This window comes from Cyprinus carpio, unplaced genomic scaffold (genome assembly GCF_018340385.1).
Source record: "Cyprinus carpio isolate SPL01 unplaced genomic scaffold, ASM1834038v1 S000006731, whole genome shotgun sequence".
NCBI classification, from domain to species: domain Eukaryota; kingdom Metazoa; phylum Chordata; class Actinopteri; order Cypriniformes; family Cyprinidae; genus Cyprinus; species Cyprinus carpio.
In genome coordinates this window covers 979,855-993,159 of record NW_024879334.1, presented here as the reverse complement: position 1 = coordinate 993,159, position 13,305 = coordinate 979,855, and the positions used below count along the sequence as shown (strand labels likewise).

Sequence of the window (13,305 nt, the reverse complement as noted above, 5' to 3'; positions counted from 1 at the left end):
AGTGGATCTCAGGGGAAAATAAAATGATATAATGCATACAACGATATAAAGTTGCATCTTTTTTTTAAGGCAGACAATGAATCTCACTCAGCTTAATCATAAATAAAATGGAGTGAATGGGTGCCGTCAGAATGAGTCCAAACAGCTGATAAAAACATCACAATAATCCACAGCACTCCAGTCCAGCAGTAACATCTGGAGAAGACAAAGCTGCGTGTTTGTAAGAAACAAATAGGATGTTTTAACTTTTAAACTGTTGCTTCCGGCAAAAATATGAGTCCATAGTCATCAAATAACGCTTCCTCCAGTGAAAAAACCCATCCACTGTTATCCTCTCACATCAAAACAGTTTTGGCTTGTAAACGGTGCTTGATCTGATCTGCACATATTTCTCTCATGATTCAGATGAGACGACTTTTTTCACTGGAGGAAGCATTATTATGGATAGAGGAGAAAAGCAAAATTGAAGTTCAAAACTTCTTGATGTATTTGTTTTTTTCCAAACACACAGCTTTTGTCTTCTCCAGATGTTAACTGCTGGACTGGAGTGATGTGGATTACTTGTGGATTATTGTGATGTTTTTATCAGCTGTTTGGACTCTCATTCTGACGGCACCCATTCACTGCAGAGCAGCCATTGGTGAACAAGTGATGCAATGCTGCATTTCTAAAAATCTGTTCAGATGAAGAGACTTTTTTAATTTTCATTTTTTTAGTGAACTATTCCTTTAAGAGAACACAACAACGTTTGGACATCAGATGCTCATCCTCTACTCACCGTCCTCGAGTGTCCGCTGTATGACGTGGTCAGACATGCGGCTGGCACCCATGGGCATGTACGCTACGATGTAGAAAGTGTAGTTCCGCCCCGCCTCGAGCTCATCAATGATGTAGCGGGTGGTATCGTTACCGATTACAATCTGGTACTCTTCGTTATTTAGACCTGTTGGGACACGACAAGCCTTAAAGTCCTCGTGCTGAAATCAAAAGTCGGTATTAAAGTTGGCAGCAACTTCCAGTTCAGATGGACTTTAAAGTTTTTCACAATCTCTGGAAAGCATGACCAAATTCAGCCAACACTGCTACACTCTTGCAATGCCAGTTCATTGCTTCGATTCCTAGGTAAAGTATGAACTGAGCAAATGCACTCTTTGAATGCAGTATAAGTCGCTTTGAATATAAAGCATCTCTATCCTAATGCACACAAATGTATCATGCACAAATTCAAACTAATAATGCACAGAACTAAGTTCCCTAAAATGAAAAGAAAATGGTGTAGAATTTACTTTTGAAACCATTTTCATACATAGATGCCTTAACACATTGAATTAAACATGACATTCTGAAGTTATAAGACTGAAATAGTATTTTCTTGGAAAACATATTCCAATAAACTTTGTTTTAATTTTTACAATCCAGAGGAAAGTTCTATTGTCCCAAATGCATGCTCCTTATCCTTCATAAATCGAAAAACATGAAGTCTACTAGCATGTGTGGCAATTCAAAAAGCAGTCCCAGTATAAAAAGAAACGTCAACTCAATCAACACAGCCATGCCTTCTTTTAATTAACCGCTTTATCAATGCAACTAAAGGCAAATTCCACCTGCTGGTTTTCCCACAAGTCCACTGCACCTGAAAACACTTTAATTAGCCCACATTATGATGCTCAAATAAAAGAAACACTATACAGCATTGAGTCCCCAACTGAATATCTGACCCAATAAACAAGATACTCCACAGTCAACAGAAAAGGCCTTGTTCCAGCACTGAATGGCCACGCTGAAGACTTTGACTCTGACGCACAGAGACAAGCCCCCCAAAGCCTCTTCAGAGTTAGATTCAGACACTCCAACACTCAGGATAATTAGCCCCCTTTTGCACCCCTTTCAATCACTTCCGATGCTTTTTGCCCTCCAGAGCAGATGCAGTGTGTATTCTTTCTCTACAGCTATTCTTCTCCCACTAAATGGCCTGGATTTCTGGAAGTCCAAGTGCAACCGGCAAAATCCCTACTAAAGATTTCACACTTGTCAGTGTCTCCTGTTGTTTTTCACTTCCTTAATCTTCTTACAAGCAGGCAGGTGTTTTATTTGGACGTCTTTATTAAAAGCTAAAAGAATATCAATGCATTTAAACTGCGAGCAATTTATTGAACTAAACCAATGATCCTTGACTTTTTTGTTTTTTTCAACAAACAGAAAGTACTCAAAGATTCCTCAACTACTCAACCGGCTTGTCATGAACAGAGCAAGAGAAGGCTTTTTACCACCCAAAGTCATGAATATTTCTAAATTAAAGGAATAGTCTGGTAAGAATGAAAATTTGCTTAAGATTTTTACTCACCCTCAGACCATCCGAGCTGTAGATGAGTTTTGTTTCTTTATCAGATTTGGAGAAATGTAGCATTGCATTACTTGCTTAGCAATGGCTGCTCTGCAGTGAATGGGTGCCGTCAGAATGAGAGTCCAAAAACCTGATAAAAACATCACAATAATCCACACCCACTCCAGTCCAGCAGTTAACATCTGGAGAAGTGTGTTTGTAAGAAAAAAGGTTTTTAACTTTTAAAATGCTGTTTCTGGCTAAATATGAGTTTATAATCCATAATAACGCTTCCTCCAGTGAAAAAGTCCATCTCCTCTTGTCTTCTCACATTAAAATGTTTGTTACGAACTGTTCTAGACTGTTTTGGCTTGTAAACAGTGCTTGATTCTCCTGATTCAGACTTTTTTCACTGGAGGAAGTGTGTTTTATGGATTACAGACTCGTATTTTAGCCGGAAGCATTGATTTGAAGTTAAAAACATCATAATATATGGATTTGTTTCAGCCTTTGTTCTTCTTCAGATGTTAACTGGTGGACTGGTAGAGGAGTGGATTACTTGTGGATTATTGTTATGTGTTTTTATCAGCTGTTTGGACTCTCATTCTGACGGCACCCATTCACTGCAGAGAAAGAAAAAAAAAAAAAAATAAAAAAAAAAAAAAAAAAAAAAAAAAAAAGAAGAAACAAAACTCATCTACATCTCGGATGGCCTGAGAGTGAGCACATTTTCAGCAAATACTCATTTTTGGGTGAACCTGTTTCTTTAATTGGTGCATTTTCACACCACTGTCTGTTTACACCTGAGACACTCACCTTCTGCCTTCATGTAGTGCACAGAGTAGGCGATGACTTTGTCCGAGTTGTACATGGGTCTCTCCCAGGCCAGTAGGATGGCTGAGCTGGACACGGTGTCCGCGCGGACATTTCTGGGCGCGCTCGGCCGGTTTGTCCGACCATTACTACGATCATGACGAGCCATGGCACAGAACGAACCCTGCTCGTTCTCCGCCTGGCACTGGTATATGCCATCATCTTCAGGAATAATCTGGTTAATCACCAGTTTAACTGTGAAAACAAACAATGATTTTCACAATGAAAAAAACTCAAGACATTGATATACTGACAATCTCACAAAACCTGTTAATATTGCACCTCGAACTCTAAAGTAAGAAAAACGTAGCATTTGTTGCACTGCCTTTTAAAAAACTAAAACATCAGGATGCATTACAGTAATGAGAACTTGGGAGAAAATGTGATTAATTTTCTTTATTTTATATAATATATTATGTTATTTTAATATAACATAAAAGATGTTTCGTAACATGAATATTTATAGATGCAAGAACTGAAAGTAAACCTAGACACATATATTTAACATGCATGTTTAACGTGTGTATGTTGAGGTGGAAACGAGCATGTCAATAGCACTAGTCCAAATCACTCCCCCTCCTTTTTACTTTCAGGATCCCATGACAAACCCAGACAAGAAGACAAATTAGAGGAAAATCAAAGAGAAAATCAGCTGAAACTCCATTAGCAGAGCACTGAATAATTAAACCCAAACCCATACAAATAACAAACCAGCTCACAAAAAATAAACCATAACACAAATTAAAGAAAAACAAAAAAAACAGAGCGACATCAACGTCGGCCATCAGGTAGTGCTCAAAATATACACTTCAACTCAAATTCAAGACAAACAGAAACAAATGCAATGGGTTCTAGCTTTCCAGCAGCATATCTGTCAGATAATTGTGAATCTGAGGTGCATTAAACAATTCAAGCAGATGCAGCTATAAACAAAGACTTCCAAGAGACACATTTATTGGTTCAGGCCATGCATTCCCTCTAAAACACACACGAATCTCACATTAACGTACCTGTTATACATCTTGATGCGTCCATTCGAGTGAACGGGTTCACCGTTCTTCAGCCATGTGATCTGAGGCGTCGGAAATCCCTCTGCCACACACACGAAGCGGGCAGTACCAGCCCTCGGTCGGGTCACGCTTTCCGGCCACTCCACGAGAGACGGCGATTATTTATTTGTGACCCTGGAGTCATAAGGGTCAATTTTGTTGAAATTGAGATTTACTTATAAAGGTAAATTTAACACTTTTTTAAGACTTAATTTAAGACTTTTTTAAAAAAGTTAAAATAAACTGAAGGGAACACAATATGTCAAATAGTATATACAGTAATTGTAAATGTCTTGTATTAGCAATGCTTCAAAGGTTTGAAAATAGAAATTTATACCCAATCTCCCATTACTTTTCATTCATTTTAAAAAAAAAAAAAAAAAAAAAAATCTAAAGGCTTGAATAACACTTGTTTTCCAGAGCAAATATCTAAAGATTTTTAAATCAAGAAACATTTACTTGATACGCAAAATGACAAGATTAGAAGTCTATAGTTTTATAAATTAAACAAGGACAAATATGTCAATATGCAATGTGTTAATTAACTTAATTCAAACAGAAAAGTAATTTTCATTTTCTTATTGAGAGATATTTTTTCTTGTTTTAAGTATAAATTCATTTAATTTTGTTCAGTTTCTCAGAAATCAAGACTTCATATGTTTAGTAACTTGATTACTTTTTACTTGAGATGTCTAAACATTTGTGACCCTGGAGCACAAAACCAGTCCTAAGAGTCAATTTCTTGAAATTGTGATTTATACATCATCTAAAAGCTAATAAATAATCTTTCCATTGATGTTATGGTTTTGTTAGGAGGACAATATTTGTCTGAGATACAACTATTTGAAAATCTGGAATCTGAGGGTGCAAAAAAATCTAAATATTGAGAAAATCATCTTTAAAAGTTGTCCAAATGAAGTTCTTAGCAATGCATATTACTAATCAAAAATTAAGTTTTAATATATTTACAGTAGGAAATTTACTAAATATCTTCATGGAATATGATCTTTACTTAATATCCTAATGATTTTTGACATAAAAGAAAAATCAATAATTTTGAACACATACAATGTATTTTTTGGCTTATTGCTACAAATATACCCAGAGACTTAAGGACTGCTTTTGTGCTGCAGGAAAACAAAAAAATGCTGAGGAAGATTGCAGTGCATGCAAACATTTGTGTTTTTTTTTACTCTACCTAAAACAGTTATATTAGCGGCGGCAATCGTGTAGTTTCTGGTTCCCGGCGTAGTTGCTCGACAAAAGTAGATTCCGGCGTGCTGGGGTGTCACGTCAGATATGAGCAGGTTTCCATTGCCAAGAACCTTTGTTTTGTGAACGTCGATGGATTTATGGTCGGCGCGGCTCCATGAGATCAGCGGACGAGGATTTCCGGTCGCCATGCACTCCAGCAGAGCCGTGCCGTGAACCGCTACGGTCAGATTCTGCGGACCGGCGATGATGCGAGGCCTTAGAGGAACTCTGGGAGACGGAGCTATTGAGAAGCAAAACGAGAGGAAATGCTAATGATGCATATTTAATACAGTACTGTGCATAAAACAACTCCTTATGTGTTTATCTAACCTGCGGTCACGGTTAGCACGGCCTCAGAGCTCCTGCGTCGACTGGCGATATTAGTCGCCACACAGCGGTAACTCCCAGCATCAGCCCGTTCAACTCCCTGAATCTGTAAAACGCCGCTGGGAAGCACTGTGATTCTGGATTGAGACATGCAAACATATGATAAAATGTTTTTAATGTACAGAGTAAAATGTCAAAAATAAATGTCAAATTTGAAATAATTGTGGAACGGACATACTATATATGTATTACAGTAAATTAAATGAGCAAAATAAAGCAAGAGTAAGTGGTCAACACTAAGCCCCTCCTCCTTCTAGTAGGTGGGCGGAGCTGTACCTTTCAGTGGCCTGTGGTAAAGTGACTCTGTTAAACTCCCAGGTGATGATTGGAGGGGGCGTGGCCGGGATTTTACAGGTGAATCGTGCGACGGATCCCTCCATCACCGTGATTGATGCTGGCTGCTGAGTGAAGGAGGATAAACCTGCGGAAAGATAACAAAATAGTCACCATCATCTATCTGAGAGTCAGCCTCTTCTTCAGACACTAAGGATATCAGTGGCCACTTTTTGAGCTGTGAATCAATAATGTCTTGTGTTAATGGCAAATTTGAACAAGTTCAGATGCCAATGATGTATGAGAGAAACAAAATAAACACTAGCAGCACACACCTCACGCTAGCACAACACACACCTCAATCTGAACCAAAAGCTTTAGATAAACACTAGCAGCACACACCTCACGCTAGCACAACACACACCTTTTGGTAACACTTCTGTGTGTGTGTGTGTGTGTGTGTGTGTGTGTGTGTGTGTGTGTGTGTGTGTGTGGTGTGTGTGTCCGCTCTCCAAACAAAACCCTTTTGCTTATTACCTTCACGTGTTTCTCTGACAAAAACATTTGTGCTCTATTAGAAAGTCATCATGTTTAGAGATATTTAAGGGTAGGGATGCTCGATTATGGCCAAAAAAAAAAAAGACAATTATTACTTATTGATTTCAGAAACATCATGCATTTATTAAACTTTTTTAACAAAATAAAAGAAAAACTTGATGAAAATTAAAGTCTTAAACTGTGTTTTTTTTTTTAAACTTTAGATATAATTTAATATAATTCTATAATATAATAATTTATTTATATATACAGTACACATATCAATATAGGGTGCAATACATTACAAAAAAAAAAAAAAAAATAAAAAAAAAAAGCAATGGCATTAAAAAAAAAAAAACACAAAACAAAGCACAGGTGCATAAATAAAGACCAAGTTAATGAGAATATTATAGTTTTCATTAATAGTTTTATTTTTATTTTCTGTTATTATTTTTAATAAAGTTTTAGTCATTTTTTTGTTTTTGTTATATGTCTACAGTTTCTTTTTTTCAGTTTCAGTTGTGGTAGTTTATTTTAGTACATCAAGTTAAACTAAATTAAAAATGAGAAATGGCATAAGTTTTACATTTTTAAAACATTTCATTTCAAGAAGCACTTTTTTTTAATGGTTTTAGTTTTAGTTAACTATAATAACCCCGGCTCCATCCCTTTTAAAAAAAGACTCTGTGGCTTTCTGAGTGATAATGTTTAACGTGCCTCTTTAGTGAGGCTCCAGACATGAATGTTTGTTTAACGTGCCTCTTTAGTGAGGCTCCAGACGGTGGTCTCTTCAGTGAGGCCTTCACGTCGATGCTGCGCTCCAGTCTGGCTTTCTCAAGCTAACAGCCATAAAAAAACCCCCCAGAGCCATTAGGATCGTCCCCTCACGTCCCCTCCAACCCTTGTAAAGAAAAAGCCTCGGGTCAGTAATTAGTTAACAGGAATCAGTGGAAGATCTGCCATACATACCAGACCTCAGTATGAATTTCATGTTAGGATGAGATAATCACAAAAAATCAGCCTCAGGCCTGAATGTTGTGGTGTTGTGATAATCACTGACAGGAAGTCATCATCACAACAGAATTAAAGCTTCGTACATAATTCAACCAGTCATAAAGCTCCTATTCTGGAAAACCAGGTGTGTTGATTGACAGTTCTTAGAATGTCAATCAAACTACACTGTGGACAAAGTTCTGGTGATCTTTGGGACCCAGAGAGGTGTTATTGGAATGCAGGCGTGGTGTGTTTGTGTGCTAATACTGGTTAAAATCATCATTCCAATAACAAAGAACTACCATCAACACTGACAAACACATATTGTTTGGATATGTACTATAGTTATCCTTCAAAGAAGGAGTAGCGTATAAATACCACAGTATATGAATATGATAATATATCAAAAAATAGGGTACAAATTCTACATGCATACATGCAAAAAAAATAGTATGTATAGTCTATTTGAATGCATGAGATAAAATGCATACCTTGCAATTGAAGTCATTTGGATAAAATTTTTGTCAAATGCAATTCCTGTCTCACACACACTAGACGTTTCTACGAATCACAAATTGCATGTTGTGAACTGAGTTTTTAATAAAACACACATTAAAGGGATACTCACCCCAAAATGAAAATTTTGTCATTAATCATATTTTGGATGAAATCCAAACCCGTAAATGCTTCGTTCGTTTTCGGAACACAATTTAAGATATTTTGGATGAAAACCTGGAGGCTTGAGACTGTCCCATAGACTGCCAAGTAACTAACAGTGTCAAGGTCCAGAAAGGTATGAAAGTTGTCTTCAGAATACTCCATCTGCCATCAGACGTGCAATCTGGGTTATATGAAGCGACAGGAACACTTTTTGTAAGGGAAGAAAACAAAAATAATGACTTTATTCAACAATTTTCTCCATATCACCGTATGCTCTTCTGTGTCAAATCACAGCTAAATACACGTAGAAAACAAGTGCATCCTTGGGCGCGGATGACACAGAAGAGCATACAGTGAAATGGAGAGACACAAAAGAGACTGTTGACAAAGGAACTGTTGAATAAAGTCGTTATTTTTGTTTTCTTCGCTTACAAAAAGTGTTCCCGTCGCTTCATATAACCCAGAATTGCACGTCTGATGGCAGATGGAGTATTCTGACGACGACTTTCATACCTTTTCTGGACCTTGACACTGTTATTTATTTGGCAGTCTATTGGGACAGTCACAGGCCTCACAGTTTTTTCATCCAAAATATCTTAAATTGTGTTCTGAAGACGAACAAAGCTTTTACGGGACTGGAATGACATGATATTAAGTGATTAATGATAAATTTTCATTTTGGGGTGGAGTATCCCTTTAAGTACATCATCCGGACAAAAAGATCCCAACAGAGTTTTGACAGACTGAGGAAGCACTTTGGATGCTTCCAAACTCTCTCTGTTCGAATTGTGATTTTTAATCTCACAATTCAGACTTTCTTGCAAATCTGAGTTTATTTCACAAAGTTAAAACTTTTTGCTCACAATTCTGAGAAATTACATAAATGCAGAATTGCAAGACATAAGTTCATATAAACTGAGGAAAAAAAGTCAAAACTGCCATTTTTTATTTTTTATTCCGTGGTGAACAAAAATCTTTTCGTTTATAAAACTACAACTTGATCTAGTTTGTGTTTGGCTGTGCAGCTGCTAAAGCAGCATTATGAGGGATCTGTGAGTCTGTCCCTTCCCGACTGACCTGACCTACTCACCTCTGACCTCAACAAAATCCTGAGCGGCAGTGAGCTCATCCCTGCTCAGGCACCCCGGGGCCACCAAACATGAACCAGAAACGAAGCCACTAACACAACAGAGCAACACTAGAAGTGGACACTTCCGTTTCGGCGAGTCCCTCTCCTTCGCTCAGGAGATGCTTTCAGAGCAGCACAGGTCTGTGGATCAGTACACACAGGGTCAGCGGGCAGGTCAGAGAGGGACAATGGTTACCACGGCAACACCAGGGACCTGATGTGCAACTTTACAGCCATTCCAACCCTAAAAACACTCAACTTTTCACTAAGAGAGAGAAAGATCATTGCAAGCCAGTATATATATAAACTACTCAACATGAAACCCCATATTTCCATTGAAAATATGACATTGAAATCCACTGAAACATGACATTCAGTGAGGAAAAACAGGTGTCTGTTTCATAGTTTATTGGTAATTGAGGGGGACTGATCCACCGCCTGCACTGATTGGTTGACATCAGATGAAGGGAAAGTGGTTTTAGAAAGTGGAGTAAGCTGCATCACAATTGATGAAAGATTATGAAGACAAATATTTTTCATTGGTATAACCCTGCACTAAGAAATCATTCACGATAAGAGTAGAAATATTTTTAACAATACTCACTTTCAAACATTAATTTACAACATGATCTTTTGGATGTGGTCCATACCAAACAGATGTTCACAAAAAAAAAAACACTGTAATAATAATAATTTTATATATATATATATATATATATATATTCTTAAAAATAAATACATATATTAAATAAATGCAATGAATTTTATTTAATAACAAACAATAAATTAAACATTAATAACAATAATAATAATATATTGTTGTTGTTATATACGGTAATAATAAAATCATATTTAATATAATTTTCTTATCTTTCATATATCGTGCAATTTATATATAATTTTATGCATTATTTTATGATTCATGTCAAGGATAAATCAAGCATCTAATTATGATGAATGTCCAGATCAGATATAAAAAAATCACACAAATTCTGACTGTTCTCACTCAAGCCACATTGGGGGGGGGGGATTATTTCTATGCAGTTTACTTACACATTTAACTGCTTTCAACAGACTGATATTAAAATAATACATATCCAGACAGGGATGAAACTTTCACCAACACCCCCAAAATATCTCTTATTCAACGAAAGATACGCCACCAACATAAAAGCAATACAAGTGTGTAAGTGTGTAAGTGTTTTCTGAAAGCGGATCATTACCAAGAGCCCTAAAAGATCTGTTAGTGCAGGTAAGAGACGCCACCACCATACTGACATTTCAGCCTTCAACACACACACACACACACACACACACACACACACACACACACACACACACACACACACACACACACACACACACACACACACACTACACAGTGTTTCTGTCAAGGTAAAAACACATCACTTAACATCATCATCACTTCAGAGTTAAACTGAAAGCTGTTCATTAGCATCTCAGCTTTATCCTCTAGAGACCGATGGAGACGTTCTGACACACTAACATGCAACCTTTGACAACATTAAAACTGCCGTAATGTAGTATGCTAGTTAATCCATCTTTAATGCAAAAGTAATTTGAGATGTTTTAAGGTTTTATAAGCAGATGCATTATGCACAAGCGCGGTGACAAAACACAGTCCCGCTGTGTCGTGACCTGACCTCACCTCTCGCTCCTGCTTTAGAGAAATGACAGCAGAGAGGCAAAAGAATGCTTCGGCTGTGGAACAGAATGGAAGAATGCAAAAGCCCAAAAGCTGTGCAGGTCAATCAGTCTGTCCGTCCAGCAGGCCAGTTACAGCCCCTGACCGCAGGACCCCCCGCCGGCCAATCAGATGCCAGAATTGGCCCCTCATCATCCAATCAGAGGCCACGCTCAGGACCTCTCCCTGTGGCCTTTAGCCTCTCAGCCGTATGGGGGCAGGGAGGCCGGAGAATATCCCGAGACCCTTATCTCCCCCCCGAGGTCTGAAAACACCGCACACGCTATTGTGGTCTTATCTGATCCGCTGGAGAGCAACAGGTCAGATGGTCACCCAGAGAGCAATATCTGTGATCAAATACATGTAGAGTAGCACTCACACCGCCTGCTTAGACAGCGTTTGTAGGTGCGCTCATGATACAGAGAGAAACATTAACGCATGCGTGCAGGAGGCTACAAAGCACTGATATCACCGTACTGCTGAATCAAATCCAGCACTCGCTTCTTAGTCACTTTGAGGTGCCGATTTTAAAAATAGTGGCTATTTTACTTTCACACTTTCTCACAAAATATGCTTTCACAGCATTTTTGCTTTTACAACCATTTATGCGGTGAAGAAGAAAAACACCACAAACACATGATTCCTGTCTGAATCTGAGCCAGATTACAACTGTTTGTTCACTTCTCACCCATTTTCACATGCATGACATTATTTTATGCCACTTTTTCACTCCTTTACAGACTATAAGTTAAACCAACATTTTTGAATACTTTTTTTATTTTGTGCATAAGTGCATTAAAGTTGATACATGCTATTTAAAAAACTGTACGTGTGGAAAGTTTTTATTGATATTTTTTTGAACTCAGCATAATCAAATCACGGGCAAGAAAAGGCCTCTTTTTTGCAAATCAGCAGAAATTTTAGTTTCAAGATGTTATAAAAATGCACAAAATTTTAACGTTTTAATAATAATTGCTCGAAAGCTTTTATCATAATATTGAATTATTTTACAAAAACAAAGTTTGAAAAGATAAGCTAACTATTGTCTTAACAATTATACATTTTTATTAATTTTTTAAAAAAAATAATTATATATATATTTTAAATAAAATAAATAACCCTTAAAACATTTTAAATAACAATAAAAACAATACACACAAAAAAAATTTAAAAAGCACAAAAAGTGGAAAAACTTTTTTGTATATATTTTTTTTTATAATTATAATTTTTTATTATTTTATTTTTTTTAAATAACATAATAAACCTTTAATATTTAAATACGAGAAACAAACAAAAAAATAAATAAAAAGAATGAAGAATAATAAATAAAGCATCAGAACATTTTCAACAAAAAACATCTAGATATGTTTTCTGGGCTGGCATGTTTTAATCCAAATTAAAAATGTTAAAAATGAAGTAAAGCAACATGTAAGCAAAAGTTTGAAAGTAAATATTAAGGATTGGCTGTTGTTTGATGAGCACCGAAGCGAATGCAACGATCTGAATGGCCTAAGTTTACACAAAGAAAACACAAAGTTGCACTTTTTCATTCGGCCTGTTACACAGAGCAGTGTTGTAAAATTTAACTTACTGATGGAAAATAAGCTAATGTGTAGAATTATTCACAGTGTTATAAAGTGCCCATGCTAATAGTCCTGTAGCACAGCCTCAGTATCTCAGGACTACATTGTGTCAGTATCATGGTGGTCAGGATTCATAAATCTACATGAGCCGTGCTTATATATCCAGAGAGATGAGCTGATCGACGCTGGCATGTTTTTTTGTCTGTTATTAAGAGGAATATATTTCTCTCCCCGCTGCTGTGTTTCCCTGCACACAACCTGCTGGGGCGATTTAAAGCAACCTCTGACCTTTCCGACCGCCACTTAGAGAAACCATGGAAACCTTTCACACAACGCCACACTGTGAGCTAAAGCCTTTTGGTCCCTCTGAAGTCCCTCAAAACATCCTCCTCTCAAACTCAGACGCTTCAGGTTTGACTCATTATCCTGGTTAGTATTGACTCCGGAGGCCTGAAGCATCGCTTAGCAAAAAAACATGACTTTTAAAGAATATAATGTATGCTATTTTCATCATCAACCACTCAGAGCATCTACTTTAA

The 13,305-nt window shown here is 37.0% G+C and overlaps 1 protein-coding gene across 1 annotated transcript in view; it reads right to left on the bottom strand.

Moving 5' to 3' along the window:
* LOC109092683 (protogenin A-like) overlaps nucleotides 1-13,305 on the bottom strand; it is a 29,573-nt gene that overhangs the window by 2,422 nt on the left and 13,846 nt on the right. The window contains 6 exon segments of the mRNA XM_042755626.1: nucleotides 779-943; nucleotides 3,140-3,390; nucleotides 4,207-4,365; nucleotides 5,443-5,740; nucleotides 5,830-5,963; nucleotides 6,163-6,307. Of these exon segments, the coding sequence (XP_042611560.1) occupies nucleotides 779-943; nucleotides 3,140-3,390; nucleotides 4,207-4,365; nucleotides 5,443-5,740; nucleotides 5,830-5,963; nucleotides 6,163-6,307 (1,152 nt within the window).